The 23,216-nt window shown below is 38.8% G+C and overlaps 1 protein-coding gene across 3 annotated transcripts in view; it reads right to left on the reverse strand.

Annotated features, from left to right (window-relative positions):
- The window catches only part of NME7 (NME/NM23 family member 7), a 245,293-nt gene that overhangs the window by 47,949 nt on the left and 174,128 nt on the right, over nucleotides 1–23,216 (reverse strand). For all 3 annotated transcript variants that reach the window (XM_070266293.1, XM_070266294.1, NM_001301143.1), the window contains exon 11: nucleotides 10,454–10,561. In XM_070266293.1, the coding sequence (XP_070122394.1) occupies nucleotides 10,454–10,561 (108 nt within the window). The remainder of the gene's footprint in view (nucleotides 1–10,453; nucleotides 10,562–23,216) is intronic.

Consider the following 23,216-nt stretch of genomic DNA (forward strand, 5'->3'; position numbering starts at 1 on the left):
AATCGAGTTTATACAACAAGACAAGAGGTTGGAAAATGAAAAAACAAGGGGACCCAGCTTAGCTGGGATGGCCCTGAGGCTAGCCCCTGGGGACTGACGTTTGGATCTCCTGCAAGGGAATATAACCTGATGTTCATTAGTAAAGGGCTAAACTAAAAGAAGAAAGGTTTCTTTTATTTATATTTAAAAACATATTATCGGGAACCAGGTCTGTATGTGCTCTGTACTTGGTGAAAATAGAATTAAGTAGTTTCTGACAGTGAAATTATACTCAGAGTTTAATTTAACTGGATACTGTTTGTAAAAGAGCCTAACAGGCCTGACATATCCTGGCCATGGAAGTCACAGCCTTCCACTGACTTTGATAAATTGATTTTTCCAATGGTCAAATGAAGTAATAGTAAAGATTATGATAATAATGATAAATATAATAATAACCAGTAACATTTACTGAACAATTCCTATTTTTATTGATTTACATATATCAACTAATTCATTTCTTGCAACTATCCTCTAAGATAAGTGCCGTTATTATCCCCACCTTGAGGATGAGGGAATTGAGGCACAAGAGTTTAAGCAACTTGCTTAAACAGCTAGTAAGTGGCAGAGCTAGAATTCAAACCCAGGTGGTCTGGTTCCAGATGTACTTGCTGAACTGAAAACACTTATCCCAGTGCCTGGCACAAAGTAAGTGCCTATTATTATTATTACTATCACTATCTTTTTTTTTTAAAGATTTTATTTTCCCTTTTTTTCTCCCCAAAGCCTCCCAGTACATAGTTGTGTATTTTCAGTTGTGGGTCCTTCTAGTTGTGGCATGTGGGACACTGCCTTGACACGGCCTGACGAGCGGCGCCATGTCTGCGCCCAGGATCCAAACCGGCGAAACCCTGGGCCGCGGAAGCGGAGCGCGCGAACTTAACCACTCAGGCAGGGCCCGGCCCCATCACTATCTTTAATATTACTAGATTTCCTTGAGAAAAAAAACGTATTGAGTGCCTAGGCACTGGGGAATTAAGCAATGAACAAAAAATGCAAGGTCACTGTTCTCACTGAGCACAGAGTTTAGTGGACAAGATGGAGATTATTCAAAAAATTGTGCCTTTTACAGTAAAATGGATTACTTAAAGTAGAAGAATATTTCTAAGTGTTTTAGGTCCCTAGGTCCTTAAGACTTTTCACTGGATGATTAGAGCATGTGAGTCCATTATTCCTATTATCTATTCACTCAAACTCTGCTCCTGGTTAAAGTTTTGGAAACTCTATCAGATCATTGCCCTATTCAAAATCCTTCAATGGCTTCCAGTTCTCTAGAGCCCAGGTAGCCACTGTGTCATACATACCAACAAACTCCCATCCCTCATTTACAGCAGACATCAGTATTCTACCATGCCTTATTTTTTTCTGTTTAGTTGACTAGTAGTTTTGGAATCCTATCAATAAATCAAGAGTTGGTACTTGAAACCTTTTGCAATCCCTGATCTGGTTTGCTGGGTAGAAGTAGGGTTTTGGACTTAAGGCAGACGTAGGTTTAAATTTCAGTCCCACGCCACTTATTTGTGGTGTGATGCTGGCCAAGTCATTTCACCTCTGGGAGCCTCACTCTCCTTACGTGTAACAAGGGAATAATAGGAGCTACCCAGTAGGGTTTGTAGGTAATGCAGGTAAGCCATTTAGCATAGTGCCTGGTATATAGTGCTCAGTAAACTGAGCAGGTACCATTTTAATCTCCATTATCCTAATGTTCATTATTGTCATCAGAAAGAAGCCTCTATAATCTAGCTCAAATTTACATTTCCAAATTTATCTACCATATGCTACCATATGCATAACCCTCCACTGTAACTAGATTTGGGTAACTCAGTGTTCTCCCAAAACTAGCCTGCCATCTCCTCTTCCTTTCCACATATAAAAATCTACCTTGTTCTTCCAGGCCCTTTTCAAGTGCCATTTCGTTGATGAAATCTCCCTGATCCCTTCAGCCACAGTCACACTGCTCGCCATTAACCTCTCATGATACTTAGTGTCTGTTTCTGACACTTCATCACTCACTCACTGTATGGCAACATTCTCTTGTGCTGGTGTTTAATTTTATATTACTATTTAACTTTATATGTGTATTTATCTTGTTTTCCCAGCTAAACTTTCAATTCCCTAAAGGCTGGGGTTCTATAATGCTTGTGTCCTCAAAACAACACCCAGCGAGATGACTGCACATTCTCATCAATGAATGAATGAAATTGAAATAAAATATATGCACGTTTCAGTCAACTTAAAAATTAGTCATAGATTGAGAAGAGAAAATTAATTTTTAATTATTTATATTATGTTGAAGGACTCAATGTTATAAAAAAATCTCTGGCTTTCTACTTTGCATTAGAATATTCTACCTTTTTGTCAATTTGTCATAATTAAACAAAGAGGTTTTGTTTGCATTCATACCTATGATATCATATCTGTGCCTAGGTGGTCTAAGGTTAGAAGATGACTCTACCACTCCAAACAATTAGAAAGGATTTTTGTTCTTTGTTTTTTGAATGTTTTTTAAAAATTTGTACAGTTTTCTTTAATATGGATAAAATTACCACTCTCAGGACTAAAGAAATCTCAAAAAATTTATATTCCTCTTTGACTTAAGAAACATGATATATGTTTTCCATAGCAGGTTTCAATACAGTTAAGAATCCAAAGACTCCATAGTCACACAGAACTTAGTGCAGTGGCTCCTGTCTACGGTTCCACTGGTGATGCTGGTCCAGAATGACATTTCACTGCTCTCTGGCAAAATGCGGAAAATCAAGGCAATTAAACAGTGGTAAACCAAGGGCTGGCAGGAGTGGTCCACCCTGGGGAGGGAGCAGTATATTCCCACTGACATTGTTTGGAACTGCCTGTGCATGGTGAAAATAAAAAGCAGACAAGCTTTTAGTGGATTCTATTATCGTTTCAAAATTATCTACAGAAAATGCGACCCTGTTTTCTTCTATCTGCAAGAGAGTGCTTCTGCCATCATGCCCTTGGCATGCTACAGCAATAAAGTGAGCTTTGGGAAAAGCGGAATTTATCCAGTTGAAGAGACAGCCCATCATTCTATGATTAAATAACTTTTTTTAATGTCCTCATTTGGTAAATTTTAAAAAGTTGATTGTCAATCCCCAATGTGGGTTTGTTACTGTTGTTCAATGCTTGGTTTGTTTGCAGAAATGTCCCTGATCTACAAAATCCCAAATTTGAGAACAATTAGCCAAGAGAACAACTCAACCTAATAGTCTAAGAGTGTGCAGTGGCTTTTGGCCTAGGGCAGTGGTTCTCAAAGCGTGGTGCTCTGGACCAGCGGCATGAGAGCTAACTGGGAACTTGGTAGAAACGCAAATCAGATCCACTGAATCAGAAACTTTGGAGTGGGGCCCAGCAATCTGTGTGTTTAAAAAGCCCCCATGGGATTCTGCTGCTGCTGAAACCCAAGGACCACTGTGACTGAAAAAGCGCTGAGACAAAATGCTTAGAGATTCTTAAATGTCGCTTTAAGGTCATTTTTAGTCCAATGATTCTGCATCTATTTATTTCACATGGATTTGCCATAGTTATTAATTAACCAATCTTTCCCAAAGAAATTAATTTAGATTTATTTCCTAACATCTACAATGAATGAGTTTATAAATGCCTATACAAAGTAAAATACATCATATTAAATATAGTCCTTAAGTCATTAGGCTTGTTATTTTTCAGATTGAGAAGAGAACCAGTCTAAAGAGGGCTGGAGCTGGGGCTGGACTTGAGAAACTGAAGGCCTTATGGACCTGTAAACTTCTTTTATGGAATGTGATTTCAGTCACTATAAGGAGTACATGGACATTACAGTACTAATGTCTATAGAAATTTCCATGAAGTAAACAGGATTATGATTCTTTGGGAAAAATTATTCTAGCATTTTATGGAGATCCACTGTTGCCTTTAATAAAGGTTAAACTCCTACCATACTAAATGAGGGAAATATTAGAGATCCATTTATTACTGAGATAGTGTGAGGACTCACTGGGGTAGAAGTAATTGACGTAATCTAGCAAGGAACACGAGCTCCACACGTGACAGCATACAGGAGGGAGCACAAAATTGCTTCTTAGTCCAAGATTCCTTTATCTGAGACAATAACTAGTTCTGAAATAATAACTGGACCATAAAGAATCACAATTTGATAGCCTAATGCTTCTTACATTTTAAGGATGTTTTTAAGGTTAATGTAGAGACTTTTGAAAGATTATGTTTGAGCGGAAGAAAATCTACGTAAACCATGAGCTTTCCACATGCACGTATTTCAGGTTTTATCTGCTTTCACAGTCAGCAATGAAAGAAGCTAGCAGCAGCTCACTTTTCTGACAACTGGTAAGAGGAGGGAGTAGTGGGATGTGGCACTTGAAAGTGGGGCTCACCCTCATCAGGGTGTGACATTTCAGCCATATGAAAAGAGAAGGGGGACGGAGGTGCACTCTCCTCATTCACGATACGTTGCCCCTGCTAGACAGGAGTAGAGATATAAAAGTCTGTGCGAGGTCCAGGCCCTCAAGGCACTTACACACCCATCCGGAGAGAAATACATGGCTCGCTCTCTTGCACCCCTGTGAGTCACATGTCCCTATTAAATGGTGAGTGCAGATTTGAAGGACTTGAGAAGAATTGTTTTCAGCTGTGAGAGACCCAGGGCCTCTACCCTCGTTAGCAGCAGAATGCATCGATGTGTGCATGTGAGCACGCGTGTGGACACACACACACACACACACTCTAGGCCTCTAGTCCCTCCCTGGGAAGGCATATGGCAGCCTAAAAACTGAGACTTCCGCCAAGAAATCCAGGTAATCAACAAGGTGATGGCTGGCTCCTTCCGGAGAGGCCAAAGCCTCCCCCCATTCAGAGACCAGGACTTCCTTGAAAGTGTTACAACCCCTGGCAGCAGCTGAGTCCATTGAGAGAAGCTATAGATCCCTTCAAATTTCAGAGGCTGCCGTTGTTTCCAATTCTAAGTGAGTCCTGACAGCAAAATAATCCCTTTGCTGGCCTGCTGACAGGGGCTAGGTTTTCCTCAAAAGCAGAACCATGGCCAACTTTTTCCAAAAAGTTCAAAGGGCAGTGGTTTCCAAATGTTAATTTAATTATTAGCTATATCAGAATCACCTGCAACACAAAAACCCACATATAGGAAGCTCATCCCAGACCTACTTAACCAGAATCTTCTATGAGAGAGCTCCAGGCTTACGCAATTTTAAAAACTCCATAGGTGATGCATTCTATTGGCTGGGAACCATTGCATCAGGGCAGTGGTTCTCAACCCTTAGGGGCACTGGAATCACCTGGAGGTCTGGATTCCTGGGTCTGACCCCCGGAGTTTCTGAATCAGTAGGTCTAGGGAGGGGCCAGAGAATCTCATTTCCACCAAGTTCTCAAGTGATGCAGATGCTGCTGATCACGGGAGGACGGTGGAGAACCACCATACTGGGGAAGAGCAGCGGCCAATTCTACTGGAAACCTGGTCCCTAGCTAAATACCCGTTATCCTTGCTGTGACCGCTTCTGGAAGATACTCCTCTTCATCTCCCCAGTGCTCATTCTCCCTTTCTTCCTTCTAGTACAAACTTGATTTTGTTGGAGGTTGCAATGTTCTCAACTAACAGAACTACATTTACCAGCTCCCTTTGAAGAGGAGGTGGACATGTGACTAAATTCCAGCAAATAAATCATAAGCAGAAGTTGTTGGGTGGGGCTTCCGGCTTCTGAAAAAGGTCTTTAAAGTGAGCGGGGAGGGGGGTGCTGACTGAGCTGGCACTCTTCACTTTCGCCCCTGCTCTTCCCCTTCTTCGTGACTGGAACGCAGGAGTGATAACTACAGTTCCAACAAACGTCCCGGGAGCACACGGAAAAAGCACATGCTAAGATGACTGAGAAGAACAAGAAGGTGGAGGCTGGGTTTGTGACAACATTGGGAAGCTGCCATACCAGGCCTAGGCTGCCTATCTTCAGACCTCCAATTATGGGGCAGAAAAATAAAAGTCCTGGTTTTTAAAGACATTATTTTGAGAGTGTCTATTACTAGTGACCAGAAAAACAATTATTAACTTGCAACACCCCCATCCACCAAGATGGAGACCATTCTAGTCAACTATGTTCCCTCATCCTGTTACTCATACATGACTCTGGAATTCCTCTTCCCTCCTCCGATGTCTCACTGTTCTTGCTCCCTCTGGTAGTTCAGTATCAAAGTAAACTCCCTTGAAACTTGAACTTGTTCACTAAGCCTCCTAGCCTTAAATGAAACCTGGACTCTTGGAGGGCATCACTTCCTTGGGGCCTTCAGATGAAGCATCTGTGCCCATGATGGTAGAAGTAGCCTTCTCCCTGCCCCCAAGCATGAGTCCTGGACTCTGAGGCTATGCCAGCTAGCCAGATCCTCTCTTCTTGTCCTTCTTGCTGTCACTTCTCAAATTCACGTCTCTCCTGTGCTGAAAATTTGAGACTTTGGGTCACCATCTTCCTCTCCATTCTGCCCCCTGGTCTTGATCCTAGGTGACTTTAATTCCACTAAATACTAAAGCCTCCACAACTGTGGTGACCGAAACTGACCTCCACTCCACACTGGCTACCTCTTCTAAGGCCACACCCTGAACCTTAGCACCACCATGAAAAGCTCCACCTCTGAAACTTTCAATTTAAACGAGTCTACTCTGACCACACCTCTCTCCCTCTCTTATTCCAGGACCTCTGTCTGAAAGCCTCAGAAAGGCATTCAGTCCCTTTCTACTTTCTCCCTTGACTCTAGCACCTCCTGCCATCACATCTTTCCTTATTTATAACTTCAACCACTCTTGCTAACATCCTCAATGATCTTTCCTCAGTGTACCTACCTGTAAAAATCTCGCCCCTGGATCAATCCAACTGTTCATCAGAAAAACAATAAAATCATAATAGATATAAATCTCCCAAATCAACTGAATCCTAAATATGTATAAATCCATATTCTGTAATCAGCTCTTTCTCCATGGCTGTTTCAAACCTTCTCCATTATCTTTTATTCAAAACCCCTGGTGACAGATGTTTTGAAAGTTAGAATAGTAACATTGTATACATACTACATATTATATAGAAGTCACTGAATGTATATACATATATATATATACACACACACATACATACTATATATTACGCAAGGAGTCTGGGAAGTTTCCCATAATCTAATACATTAATATTTCTGCAGCAGTGTGAATAGTCACACTAAGCGGGCTATACAAAAATTATACATAGTCATATGTAAGATCAGGTTAGGCTTTGCCATCAAATTTATGAAAAAACTTTGGTTTTCAGAAAGTTTGGTATCACAGATAAGGACGGCAGTCTCTGTACCTCCATCTGTATGTGGGGATGGCAGTTAATCTTGTCTCATTGCCACGGGCTACCCTTCACTTCCAATCACTCTCTGAGGCTGTCAGTCCTACCCTCCTAAATGTCTTCTGAAGCTCACGGCTTCTGGCTATCCCTACTGCTATACCCATTCAGACTACCAGAATCTTCTTCTGAATTACCTTAGCAGCGTTCTACCTGGTCTCTCTCCCTCAGATTGACCCCATCCCACCCTCCTTTGATCTGTTCTGCAGACTGCAGCCAGCGTGATCCCTACAACACAGATACTACTGTGCTACGCCCCTGCATAAAACATTTATTTGGATTCCCATTGCCCTCTGGATAAAGTTCAGATGTCTTAACATGACTTTACAAGACCTTGCTGACTTTTCCAGCCATATCTCTTGTCATTTTTCCACCTCAAGGTCAAAACCCCAGCCTTACTAAACTATTTTTAGATCTCTTAGAGAAAGCTGTTTGCTCTTGTCTTTGTACACGTTGTTCCCTCTTTGACAATGTACTAGTAAAAATCACAACTCTCCTTTCCAGATAGAAACTAAAACAAAAGATAAATGATGAGTGTCAGTGTGTGCAGAGCCTGTGCTAACCACAGCCAAGAAATCTAGGCCTGTCCACTCGTCTTACTCACCCTACAGCTATGCTGATTCCTGGTAGATGCTTGATTAACTCATTTTTTTTTCCAGAGTGTACCAGAACAAGAATCAATGCAGAAATAATTATATATAGAAATTCAGATTTGTTTTGATCAACTATTTATACATACAATGAAATACTTTATATACTTCTTAAATTTTTATTTTGTAACCACAAGTGACATAACCAAGTTAAAGAACATTTGGAAAAGAAAAACGGGAAAGATTCATATTTTTATCATTCTACAAAACAATTACTATGATGATTATCTTCTATAAAGTCATGTAACTTTAAGCCAAGTAGTACTCTGCAAATAGTTAATCCCTAACTAAGAGAACATCCCTTGGTTATATCAGCATTCTTTATTCCATTTTATTGAGAAGAGAAGCGAGGCATGGAAAGAAAAAATGACTTATCCAAGGTCACATCAAGTATGAGTCACTGGCCACATGAGCAGAGGCTGCAGGAGCTCCAACTTCCAGTTTTTGATTAATCCTCTAAACCACACAGTCATTAATTTGCAATTAAATCATCTGTGCAATTAGGTTAGAAAGATTTTAATCATTTAGAAAATGGCTTTGTAAACTGCAGGCAGTAACAGTCTGTTTCATATTGTATGAGCAAAATCACAGGCATATTTTGGATAATGTTTTTTAATGGGCATAAGTTTCATGATTAGTAATATTTCAGTTTCACTGAACAACAGCCTGTATTCAAACCTAGTCTATGGGTCCTCAGCCATCAGAAGGTGAAGGGAATATTTATAAAATAGGTGAAAATTTAAAATAAATATTTAATCCTTTGAGTAACTGAAAAATGAAGTTTGTTATGTTTTTATATTTCACAAGAATGTCAAAATTTCATACCTAAGTACACAGTTTAGATAAGATTTTAGCAGATTAACATGTTGGATTATAGCAAAAAAATTTTTATGGAGCTAATGGAGTCATTCTCTTTAGCAACAAAAACTGATGAGAATAAATTTCACAGGCTATGTCCACGATTCATATTAAAAAAGACTCCACTGCTTACACAAAAGGAGAGGCATAGACCAATGCAGTGGAGAGACTCGCTGTGATAGATACATCACTCCCACATTTGCTTATGAACATATTGTAACGTTAGTCAAAGTCCCATTGCATCCTGTGGGGGTGGGGTAAACAACTTGGTAAACTCATGTAAAGTTCGTGTGGAGGAATCAATTTAAGAGAAGAAACTTTCTTAAAGTTAACTAAACTACAATAATAAAAATAGTATTTTGCCAGCACAGGCCAATGGAATAAAATTGAAAGTTCAGAAACAGGCAGAGGTGTATATAAGTACTCAATAAATAAGCAATAACAATGAAAGAATGCAAGGATTTAATAAACAATGCTGTGACAGCCAACTAGATCCATACCTCATGCCATAAGTCAAGTAAATTCCAGGTGGATTGAACATTTCAATGTAAGAAAATAAAATGTTTGGGGGAGGCTTTTCTATGTATGACTTCAAAGGTAGAAATTAAAAAAAAAAGACTGTGATTTGACGTAAAACATAATACTCTCTAAAATAAATATGTATTATGGATATCAATCATTTCCATGTCATTTATACTATAATCCCTTAAATTTATTATCTGTCTTTTAATTTCACTAGTTCCTTTTGATACATAAAAAATTTTTAAACTACAAGGAAAAAATATCAGTCTTTTCTTTAAAGTTTCTTTGCTTGGCCTAGAAATGACTTTCTTAACCCTAAATCAAACAAATTTTCACTTATATTTTCTTATAATTCTTTCATTGTTTCTTATTTTATGTTAATCACACATATGAGAGGTCAAATTACGATTCTGTCCTATAGTAGCTGTTTGATTTGAGGATGTTACTTAACATCTCTGAGTCTCAATTTCATTTTCCTAAAAAAACAGTCATAATAATACCAACCTGTTAGAGTTTCTGTGAAAATTAAAAGAAATAATTTATACAAAGCATTTATCGTAGTAGAATTTAGTATATAAAAAGAGTCAATAAGTGGTAGCTATTACTTTTACTGCTATCACATTGCGTGTTCCACTTAATTTTCATTGATACATTTTCATGAATAACAACTGAGGTTAATGGTATTTTTACCTGATTTTAAAACAAATATTTAAACAAATTTCACATTATTTAGTTGATGCTGTAGTTTTTTACTTTTTAAACTATTTTTAAACCATAACATATGCCAATCAGAAACATCTCTTTTAATTCTTTGAAGACGATCCAGTTATATCCAGCATCCTACAATTTGGTCTTTTAAAGTTGCAGTCTGAAGTCATTAGACGGCCAAGTAACAGCATAATCCAAGAATATTAAATGGTTTCTTACACACCAGAACTGCTGAGGTTATTTATGAGCTTGAAATAAAAATCGGATGTTTACCCTTTATCTTACCTCTAAGAGGCCATCCTCCGGCAGATCAGTACAGTGAACAGCATTCTGGATCTTGGTTTTACCAAAGATCGCTCTGAGTGTTTCAGGGCGTAAATGCCGGGCAATTTCCTATTAGATACACATTCACACAGAGATTAAAGTTAGTCGTAAAATTTTAGTAAGAAAAACATCAGCTATATGAAACACTTGAATTATTTGCTTATGAAATACATGTATACATTGATGGCGCTGACTTTTCCTGAAAATAGCATGAATGTATGAAAAGTTGGAGCACTGAAAACTTTCAGTTCACTCTTAAGGCTTTTTCTGTGGCCCAACATGAAGTCCACAGTACTCTATGCTGAGGGCAGTAACAATTTTTTTCCTTTTTTTTTTTCTTTAAAAATTGGCACCTGAGCTAACAACTGTTGCCAATCTTTTTTTTTTTTCCTGCTTTATCTCCCCAAATCCCCCCTGGTACATAGTTGTATATCTTAGTTGCAGGTCATTCTAGCTGTGGCATGTGGGACGCCACCTCAGCGTGGCCTGATGAGCAGTGCCACGTCAGCGCCCAGGATCCGAAGCAGCGAAACCCTGGGCCACCAAAGCAGAGCGTGCAAACTCTACTAGGCCATGGGGCCAGCCTGGCAATAACAACTACATCTCTTTTTATCAGTAGATATGGGAATCCCATAAAACATGAATCCAGTTCATTATTGTGAAAGACTTGTATGTTATGAAGACAAGAGAGAGCCTAACAACTTGATTTAAAGTGAACTAGTTTGACAGCATGATTTTAAGTTACAGTTGTATCAGCTTAGTACTAGCTCACAGGAAAAAAATGATTACAAGTAATTCATAAAATTGTGGGTAAAAGAAACACGTTAAAAACATTAAAGATGTGGGAGTATTAATGACCTTTGTAATAGTCTTTAAGCTAAAATTTTTCAAAAATCCTATTTTATTTTCGAAATATATCACACATACACGAAAGGTATTTAATATATATGAATATTTTAAAAATAATGAAACAAATACCCGTGCACCCACTATTAAACTGAATTAAAATAATATTACAATAACTTCAAAGTCCTCTGTGTACCCCATCCTCATTCCATCCCATGCCTATCTCCACCCAGAAGTAACTAAAAGTTTACTTAAAGATTCCCTTATTTTGTTTAGTTTTCAAAACACTGTTTTTCAGATCTCTCCATGTTAATGTGTATAGCGGTAATTCATTTGTTTTTATTAGTATATAGATTCCAATGTATGATTGAGCATATTATTCATTTTCCTGTTGATGGGCATTCAGCTAATTTCTTGTCTCTCTCTCACATACACGCAAGCTTGCACACACATACAATCACAAAGAATTCTGCTGCAAGCACTCTTGTACGCGGTATGGCACATGTACAAGTGTTTTTCTGGAATCTTAGGGCACATATACATTCAGTTTTGCTAAGTACTGCTAAACCATTTTCTTCAGTGGTTGTAACAATTTTCCCTCAACCATCAGAGCACAGGAATTCCCACCATACACAGCAAACATTTGATACTGGTTGACTTTTTAATTTTTCCATTCTGGTGGGTGTGAAATGGCACTTATTATGGAACTTTTCATTTATGATTTGTGCTTTCTGTTTCTTAAGGAATTATTCTCTACTCTAAGATCATAACAACACTCTTTCCTATTGCCTTCTAAAGTTTTTAAAGTTTGCCTTCCACATTAAGTTCTTGGTCCACCCAGAATTATTGACTTTTGGCTATGAAGTGAGGTAGATACCCATTTTCATTTTTCCCATGTGGATATTTAATTGTCCTTGTACAATTTTTGGATAGTGTCTCACCTTCCCCACCGATCTCCAATGAGAGCTCTGTTTTATACAAGGTTTCCATGTATGTATGGGTGTGCTTCTTGGTTTGCTATTTGGTTTCACTGGACGTTTTGTCTATTCTTACATCTACACTATACTGTGTTAATGATCATGAGTTTAATAGGTCTTCATCTGGTAGGGCAAGTCCCCTAGATTTTGGTTTTGAATGTGTTAAGTTTGAGTTGCCTATTAGATATCCAAGTGAAGATGCCAAATACGTGGTTAACTGTGAGTCTAGAGTTCAGAAGAGTCCTCCACACTGCAAACAGAAATTTGGGAGTAAAGAGTAAATGTTTGTTATATAGGGTATTCAAACTTATCAGTTGGACGAGATCATGAAGGCATTGAATATAAGCAAAGGAGAGGAAGCCCAGGGGCACCGTATCATTAAAATTCAAGGAGATGAGGAGAGGTGAGCAAAGGATACTGAGAAGTAATGGCCAACTAGGTAAGAAGAAATGTGAGACAGTCCTTTCCTGGAAGACAGTGAAGAAAAGTGCCAAGGACAGAGAGTTATCAGTAGTGGCAAATGTTGTTGATATATCATGTAGGGTAAAGACTGAGAACTGACCACTAAATTTATCAATATAGAGTCACTGATGTCCTTGACAAGAGCAGTTTCAGAGGAGTAGAGAGGGGCAAAAGACTGATTATTGTGGTTTCAAGAAAGAATGGGAGCAGAAGAACTGGAAAAAGTGAAAACAGGCAACTATTTTGAGGAACTGTGCTGCAAAGAGGAGACAAATGGAGCAGTAACTGGAGAGGGAAGTGGGATCAAGAGAGGTGGTTTTGGGGGGAAGGGGATGGTTTTCGTTTTTGGTTTTTTGTTGAGGAAGATTTGCCCTGAGGTAACATCTGTGCCAATTTTTCTCTGTTTTGTATGTGAGACCCTGTCACAGCATGGCTATTGATAGACAAGTGGTGGAGGTCTGCACCTGGGAACCAAACCTGGGCTGCTGAAGCAGAGCATGCTGAACTTACTCACTAGGCCACTGGGCCTGGCCAAGGGATGTTGTTTCTAAAGTGGGAGAAGTAATGGTACATTTACATGCTGAGGGAATGATCCAATAAAGGGAAAGACCAATGAAACAGGGAGGAGAAGAGAGAATTGCTGGAGTGATGGAATCAAGTATAAGTAGAGGAATTGGCCTTATCTAAAAGGATGGAACATTCTTCCTGAGCATCAAGACAGTATATGGGCCCAGTGGCAGGTAGGTGGGTGTAGATAGTGGTGGGAACTTATGGAAGCTTTTTCTCCATTTTAAATTTTTATTGAGTGATAATCTACATACAATAACATGCATTGGTTTTAAGTATACTGCCCCATGAATTTTGTCAAATGTATACACTCATGCAATCATCATCCTAAACAAGAGATAGAACATTTCTAAAGTTCCCTCTAGAAGTTCTCTTTTGACTGATTCTATTGTCTAGTGAAACAGGCAGCAAGATTATCATCAGCTGAGAGGAAGAATGGGGAAGAGGTTTTGGGATCTGAGGAGAGAAGAGAAGGTATAAGATATATTTTAAGAAAGCAGGAAAGTGAATGGACTAGAAAAGCATAATATGTTTACTGAGCAGCACTAAGGGCCCTCTTGAGGTTAGAGATCATGAATGCAAAAGGAGAACATTCAGGATCTCTGTGTATTCTTCTCCAGCCATGTTGAGCTGTAGGGGTGCAGGCAAAGATTAGGTACAGAGTTGAATTTAATGAGTGTGGGGGATTTTACCAAGAGAATACAATCAAAAAAAGAGAGGGATAAGGGAGTTGATAGTGTATGCAAGGGAATGATTATAATGATGGACAAAAAAATTTAAATTGAATAAGAAAGTAAGTGAGGACCTAGGGGTTGGAGGGATGAGAGACAATGAAAAGGTAGATCAATGGGTTAGAGCTCCTGTTGGGAGGGGATGGTTACTGAAATCAGTGTGTTAGAGGAAATGGGCTGGAAAGTTAAGAGATAGGAAACTCGAAACTGAAACACGGGAGGAGAAGTTACAGTGATTTATAATGGCTAGTTTCAAGGTTTAATTGTGGCTAAGGTCAGGTGGAGGGCAAGAATGTTGGAAGAAAGGAGGACGACAGATTGAGAGGCCAACGTCTTGAATGGGTTACCACTATGGCTATGGAAGTCACCAAGAATTATGACAGGTGTAACTTATGGTACAACGGTGCTGAGCAGTATTCACACCGGTGATTTCAATACTTAAGCATGTTTTAAAGGCATGCATTTATTTAATTACTTAAGTCTTATTTTCAAGATTTTCATCAAATGTCAGTTGTACATGCATTAACTTTAAGAAAAACATTTTGATAAATTAGAAAATAAGGGTAGCTTTATATTTTATTTCTATTTATTACTTTTACTCACTAGACTCTCAACCCTTAACATGATATAAAACTTTTTTGATATGCTATGTCCTACTTATGAACACACAGTAAATATTTGAAACTATTTCTTGACTGACATAAAATGACAAAATTTCTATTCAGGGAGCCAGGATGGAGTAGGAATGAAGAGCAATGGTTGTGAAGGAAGGCTCTCTGGGTTTGAATTTCGCCTCTGCCACTTACTAGTTGTGTGACCATGCCATGTACTTAACCTCTCTGTGCCTGCCTTAATCTTCTCATTTGTAAAATAAGCACACAAATAGGACCTAATTTACAGTGTTGTTGTGAGAATTAAAGGATTAAATACATATGAAAATATTTAGAACAGTGTCTGGCATATGGTAAACTTTCAACAGGTAATAGCCATTAATTTTATTATTTATTTATTCTTTTTTTTTTTTTTGAGGAAGATTAGCTCTGAGCTAACATCTGCTGCCAATCCTCTTTTTCCTGAGGAAGACTGGCCCTGAGCGCACATCTGTGCCCATCTTCCTCTACTTTGTATGTGGGACGCCTACCACAGCATGGCAATTTTATTAATATAACCTTAGAATAAAAGGAAATTAAAATGAGACAATTTTTAAAGAGATCCAAAAAAAGGATATATTTTGATATTTGTCAAAGAGAATCCAATCAAATATTCAAGTATCTTTTAATATATATCATCTCTCAAGAATTTTCATTATAATTTTAGAATAAAGGTAAAAGTTTAAATAATCAAATAGTAAGACATTTAAATTAGATAATACTCTATAAGTAAACAAGCCTCAGAAAATATGAAATATTTTTACTGGTATAAGATATTTTCTTTAGGTAAACAGTAATGATGAAGCATAAAGACAGAACAACAAGTATCTTCTTCATAGCTGCTGTTAAAATTTAAGCTTTCATTTTAGCCCATTTTTTGGGAAAATTTATTGATACACTGATTTTAGTTTTGATTACTATAAAATATCATACATGCCTATAAAAGGAAAACATACTGAAATACTAAAAATAAAATTCCAGAAGAATCCTCTACAGATTTTCCCCATCCATTTCCTGGCAGAGTTTCCCTGATTGTTCCTAACAGATTCCTGCTCCTCTCGCTCCCGTGCTCCACAGTGAAAACCACCCCACCACACACAGCCCCCTCCACACGTGGAGCAGAAATAAGTATCAGATACACAAAAGCAACACAAAGAGCCAACAAGCAATTTTCATTTAACACCATGAACAATTTTTTAAAAGTCAGTATTTATAAGTGATGGGTTATGCTGAGAAAATGAGACTTTGTAAAGCGCAATATTTGTTTGCACTTAGAGGGTGTACAGTCTTTCAAACTCCACCAAATTCCTGGCATATTCACCCCCAGCTACAACCTTGCCTGCTCAGCCCCACGAAGTCAAACCCTTCGTTCTTGTATGGCCCATCGTAAGTGCTAAAAATTCTGCTCAGGTAATCCTGTAGTAGGAGGAAGAATTTTGGCTTAAAGAATGACCTCTAAATCTAAGACATGGAAAAAATGCACTAAGGAGAATGGTGATTAGCAAAATACCGAAAACAAAGAAGAGAAAGGTTATGTAATTATTCTATTGCTGTGTGCATTATAAAGCATATTATTGTTCACTGAATAACAGGTCTATCAGACAGATAACATACGTCTGGACAAAGAAAACAAATTGCTTCCATAGAAAGCCATTCTGTTTCAGTTCAAGAATACAGGAGAGACGCTAGAACGAAAATGACCTTCCACTTAAGGCATGAATTAAATTTGGAAGAGATTTGTGAAATTTACTATCTTTTAAGAAAGGCAACTTTGTGAACACCTATAGAATACATTCCTATAATGAGTGGTACATGGCAGATAATCTCACCTGCCCATTAGTCTAATTTTGGGAAAATTCTAAGTAAAAGGAAAAAAGTCTTCCCCAAACTAAAGGACAACCACGTCAGCAGTGATATGATAAACGGACAAATATTAAAAGAGGAACTAGCATAGCTCCAGTCTTGGAAACCCTAAAACAGCTGTGAAACAAAACAGAAAATCGTGTTTTCATCACTGCCCTCATTTCATAGGCAATGAGGGTAATAGAACTTAACATCAAAGGCCAACGAAGCAACTACCATGATTAAAACAGCAAATAGTCACGGTTCTACCCAATACTGATATTTTTCAAAAATGCGTCCTGTGATATTAAAAAGTACCTGCTAAATCCCCTCCTTGACTCCTCTGATACTTCAAAGACGTCTCAGCAAAGCTGACCCTAAAATGGCTTTTCTTATTTGCATCAATATTATATTAACTAAGTTATTTGCAGGTTTATATTCCTGGGAGATAAGCAACATCAGACTAATTCATAACTAAAACAAGATGATGAAACACTGGAAGGAATTGGAAGCAGGAAAAGAAACCAGAGAACAGAGCCAAAGCTTACTTTCTGTAAGTCTAAGGATCCTTCTAGAACCTATGCATAGGATTCAGAAAGAGTAACTGCAAAATTAAACTTAACTACTTATGTATTACTCTCATTGAATGAGCCATCAGAGAATTCACAGTAAACACACTTATTAGCTCTCAAGATCACATAAATTGTTCATATATGAGGGATCATTAAAAGATCTGGTTTGTGAGCCCTGACAGGCTTCACATCTCCCTTTTCATTAAATAGGAATTAGCTGTAATGTAAATTTATAGAACTTGAAGAGAGTCATAATTTTTTTTTTAAATTTCTTGAGGAAGATTAGCCCTGAGCTAACATCTGCTGCCAATCCTCCTCTTTTTGCTGAGGAAGACTGGCCCTGAGCTAACATCCATGCCCATCTTCCTCTACTTTATATGTGGGATGCCTGCCACAGCATGGCTTGCCAAGCGGTAAGTAGGTCTACACCTGGGATCCGAACCGGCAAACCCCAGGCCGCCAAAGCAGAAGGTGCGAACTTCACCGCTGTGCAAGCAGGCTGGCCCCAAAGAGGGTCATAATTAAATGTGATTTCAAGTGAAACATTTAGACCACTTGATGCTGTCTTTTCCACCAGCCTTCAACAGACCGCATGCCAGAGTAATCACTGCCTGTTACTGAGCTGTTGGCTACTTCAGCCAACAATAGGCACTGGCTGAAATACAGCCGGCTTCGACACAGCTGTTATTTTAAAACGTAAAATGATGATTCTCCTGTTATTAAATAGTTGGGGAAAATCTCTTTGCTCACTTTTATGTAAATTACTTTATATTTTAACAAAAACCACAAGGACTCATTTACATAAGTCAAGTCTGAGAACAAACACTAGTACAGAGAAAAATGATATTACTTTTTGGTAAATATGTTCCTATTTCTTTTTTTTCTCCCAAATACTACCTTATAAGAGATTTAACCTTTGCAGTATAGTCAATATTACTACTGAGAAACTCGAGAGGCATTCTCAAGCTCTCCCCCAAAAAGAAGTGCTCTGCACCGTCCCCCACATCCTGATAAAATAAAGAACTGATAGACAATCTTCCTCTACTCTCCTAAAGAAATCTACAGCTCAATACTCGGAAACTTCCCTAAAGGAAGAAAATAGTAAAATAGTTGAGCCCATTCCTGTCACCTCTATCACCCAATTCATTGCCAAGTCCTGTCAACACGAACGCTGAAATACAGACCATGTCAGTCTACTTTTTCCTATCTCCACTCTGCCACCAGATTCTCTTGGATAGACTACTGCTTCCTTAGCTTTCACTCTTACTGGTCTGTCTAGTCTCCTAGATTCTACTGCTCCCGATACATATATCCTCCACAGAGCAGTCAGAGTGAGCTTTATAAAACATAACTGAATCATATCACTTCCCTACCTAAAACGCTCTGATGCTTTCCTTCTTAAAAGAAAATTCAAAATTCTTAACATGATCTGTAAAGTCCTGAATGACCTGACTCCTGCTTCCCTCCACCCTCACCTGAGAGATCTAGTCACATCAACCCCTTCCAGTTTTTCAGAGCCACCAAGCTCTTTCCTATCTCAAGTATGAAAACGTATGCTATTCCCTTTGAATATTCTGGCTCAGAAATTCTTCTCCTTCTTCTCAAGTACTTCATGTTCCCTACAAACGGTTTAGAATAAGCAGCATAAGTCAGGTGTGGTAGACTCTACAAAGTGGCTCTCTGAACACTTCATCCTGTGCTCTTTCTGGATGGAGGTAAGAAATCTAAAAGCTACATTCCACTAACACCCTTTTGGCTAGAGTTCTTGATGTCAATTAGGTGCCACCAATGAGATTTGGAAGGCAGAACCATGCAGAGGCCATCTTCCTGCTAATGTTGCTACGGGCAGACAAGGTGGGAGCCTTGAGTGTTTGGAGGCAGTTGTAGTAGCCAGACTCAGTGCCTAAGTCACCAGATTCCTGGGTACAAGAGTCTGTGCTGAAGTCAGCAGTGGAGGCAGCAGCAGCAACTCCCGGCTTCTATACGCAGGGATGGTCAAGTGACCTTGAAATCAGTAGTTCCAATGGCAACTCCTGACTTCAGGGACTACAGCCCTTCCAGTGAGTCTGTAAACATCTTCCCTGTGTTAAATCCCTTTTTCAAAAAAAACCCCCAGGGTGCTTTCTGTTTCCTGCTCTGAACCTTCAGTGAGACTCTGAGGTTCCGTCTCTCTTCCTCACCTCTACCGAAATTGATATTCCCTGCTCCTACTTAGTAAGAACCTTCTTGCCATCTGGCTTTCACCTTCATCATTCTCTTGAAATTGCTCCCTCAAAAGTCACCCAAAACCAATTAGTCCTCTTGCTGAAATCTCTTACACAGCAGCAAAGTTATAAAAGTGTCATCAGAAATAGCAGTGGTCTAACAAACTCATCCTACTATAGGCACACTTCAATTTATAAAATAGGACGGAGAGTTTTATAAAATTTAATATGTTTATTTATTCTATAGTAGCAACATAAATCTCAGCAGTTAGTGGAAAGATCTTGATGTCTTAAAGGCCTGGTTCAGTATACCACGCTGAATTAAATGAGATAATGCCCACAAGTGTCTGGCCAAATTGGAGATACTCATCAGTAAACATAATCATTGTCTTCATAATATTATAAATAAACTCAAAATTATAGCTAACGATAAGGCACTTACATAGTACTTTCATTTTGAAAAGCATGTACCAGTTCATATGAATCTCACAACCCTCTACTGTGTTGACAAAGGAGATTTTTTATAGATATAGATAACCTTGTTCTATGGGCAGTCTTAGACCTCTTATCCAGCACTGAAGAAAGAGAGTAACCAAAGATCCAACCACTTACCACAAACTCTCTCCAAAAGAGAGTTTACTTCCCTAAACTGCCCCAGGCCTCTACAATACTCCTTAAAGTCACTGTGAGCAGCTAAGAGTCAGTCCGAGGTTAGTAATTCTGGAAACCATCTAATCATCTCCCATAACTACCAATGACAGTGCTGTCCAATAGAAATACAATGTGGGTCATAAGAAAAAGTAAAAACAAAAAGTGAAACTAATTTTACTAATATAACTTATTTAATCTTTTATATAGCCAGCCCTGGTGGTGTACTGGTTAAGAATTGGTGCTCTCACGACCTTGGCCCAGGTTTATTTTCCAGTCAGAGAACCACACCATCTGTCTGTCGGTTGTCACACTGTGGCAGCTGCATGTTGCTGTGATGCTGAAAGCTATACCACCGGTATTTCAGATACCAGCAGGGTCACCCATATTGGACAGGTTTCAGTGGAGCTTCCAGACTAAGACAGACTAGGAAGAAGGCCCTGGCCACTCACTTTCAAAAAAATTGGCCATGACAACCCTATGAATAGCAGCAGAGCATTGGCTGATACAGTGCTGGATGGTGAGAGGATGGTGCAAAAAGACTGGCAGGGTTCCACTTTGCTGTTCAAAGGGTCCCTAGGGGTAGGAATCGATTTGACGGCACTGACCACAAAAAAAGCCTATATATCCAAGATATTATAATTTCAAAGGGCAGTAAATATAAAAATTATTAATGAGCTATTTTATATTCTTATTTCCTACTAAATCTTCAAAGTCCTAAGTGTATATTATATGTACAACACATCTCAATTCGAACCAGCCATGTTTCAAGTGCTTGAGGGCTACATGTGTCTAGTGGCCACCATATTAGACAACAGAGATCTAGAGACTAGTAGCTCTCTTCCTTGACCCACATATAATTTCTCAGCGACATTCTATCTAAAAGCTGAGCCACAACTGCTCTCTGCAGTATTAACCTCTCTGACACTAAAAGAGACCTTGGTCTACATAGGACAACAGCCTTGAGGTCAGTCAATCTAACCATGCTTCTCACACTGCCATCCCAGGCTATAATCCTATCTATCTATCTAATCTATCTAATCTATCTATCTATCTATCTATCTATCATGGCCGTTGCCCACTTATCTTCCACACCTGGCATTGCAAATGTTCGCCATTATCCTCAAACTTCCATCCTTAGCTACATCTTTCATCTCAGCAGACAACTTTGTTCCCTGCTTCACAGAAAAAATTGAGACTATCACAAGTCACCTTCTTAAAATTCCTATACCCACAGTTATATATATTTTTATCCTCACCTCGTCTCCTTCCATTCAGTGTCAAAGGAAGAAGTGTTTCAAACACTGTATGATTTCACTCATATGTGGAAGATAAACACATAGACAAGGAGAACAGATTAGTGGTAATCTGTTCTCTTAGAGGGGGAGGGGGTGAGGAGAGGGCGAAAAGGGTAAAGGAGCACATGTGTATGGTGACGGAAAAAAACTAGACTATTGGTGGTGAACACAATGCAGTCTGTACAGAAACTGATATATAATAATGTACACCTGAAATTTACACAATGTTATAAACCAATATGACCTGAATAAAATAATTTTTTTAAAACGTTCACCCTCCCATCTCTTGGCCACTCTAGGTCAGGAAATTTGCTCCAATATAATTTCCTTTCTCCTTATTTTCAATCTTTCTCTTTCCAATAGCTCCTTTCCTACATCCTATAAAAATGCTGATGTCTCTCCCATCATTAAAAATTAAATAACTTTAATTACTGCCCCATCTCTTCCCTTCCCTTTTTAGTAGTCTTGATAATCTCCACTTCTATTTACTCTTTAACCTTCTGCCCCACATCTCTACCTAAACTGCTCTGGCAAAGGACACCAATAATCTTCTAATTGGCCACAGATTCTCTCCATTTGTGACTTCTCTTCAGCATTTAGCTCTATGGAACATTCCCTTATTCCACAAGCTCTCCCTATACTCAGCCCACATGACACCCAGTCCAGGTTCTCCTCCTGACAGTTTCTCCTCAGGCTCCTTTATTTACACCTTCCTCCTGCCTAGGGTTCCCTGTTTGCTCTTTTCTTATCTCCTGGCTCTCCCTGGGCAATCTCATTCACTAGTAATCATGTCTCTTCAGATGACCCTCTAATTTCTAAATTCAGCCCAGTCCTCTTTCCAGAGTTCCAAACTGGAATATACAATTGCTGAACCAGCTTCACCTGGGTATTGTACAGAATTCATACTCAACTTGCCCAAAACTAATATCATTATCTTTGCCCCAAATCCTCCCTTTCCTAAATTCCTTCTATTCCAGAATAGCACCACCATTCAATCAAGTTACCTAGGCCAAAAACTTGGGAGTCATCCTAAGACTCCTCTCTTCCCCTCGGGCCCCATATCCAATCTGTCATTAAGTCGCATGGATTCTATTTCTTTAACATAGCATCCTTTCCTTTCTTTCCAAGTCTAGTCTACCCCTACTGCCACAGTTTACTCTTATCTTGTTTAGACTATAGTGGTCTCCTAACAGGCCAGCTTGCCTCTACCATGAAAAATTTATTCTATTTATTTCTTTACACATCTGTCCCACTACTCTTGTGGTATGTAAACTCCTTAAGGACAAGGACTATAACCTTTGTATATCCAACACGCAGAGAATGAAAGGATGACACTATGATGTCAGAGAATGAAAGATTCATTGAGTAACAGTAGTAATGACTTAGTGCAAGAGTGAATAAATGAATGAAATGACCAACATGCCCAGATTTATACACTTTATTAACGTAGTTAACGATAGGGTAGAGAAATTAGGCCTCTTGGTTACCAAGGGTCCAGGTCCCTTTGACTATATTACACTCTTCAGATGTGCCTATTTTAAGGAACCCCAAAGCAACTCCTTTTGAAATGTAAGTAATCACACTTAATTTATCTATTTTGTGAGTTAGTGGTTTTGTGTATCAGATTTTCTCAAACTAGGGCGCACCTGTCTAAGAATGGAATCAAGAACTCTAAGCACTAATCTCATGGCTCTGAAAGTGACTTGCTCTGTGACCTTGATTGAGGATAATATTACTATTTCATCACAGATACAAAACACCATGTGGAGAAAATGAAATGAGATGGGAGCAATCCACCAGAGTAGCGTTAGATCACAAGAGACTTTTCCAGTTGGAATATTAAGACACACCTAAATTCCCCGAAGAACTACTGAATCTTCCAGTGACTATCCATAGTGTAGAAAAGACCAATTCACTCTAAACATTA

The sequence above is a fragment of the Equus caballus genome, chromosome 5 (genome assembly GCF_041296265.1).
Source record: "Equus caballus isolate H_3958 breed thoroughbred chromosome 5, TB-T2T, whole genome shotgun sequence".
Taxonomy (NCBI): domain Eukaryota; kingdom Metazoa; phylum Chordata; class Mammalia; order Perissodactyla; family Equidae; genus Equus; species Equus caballus.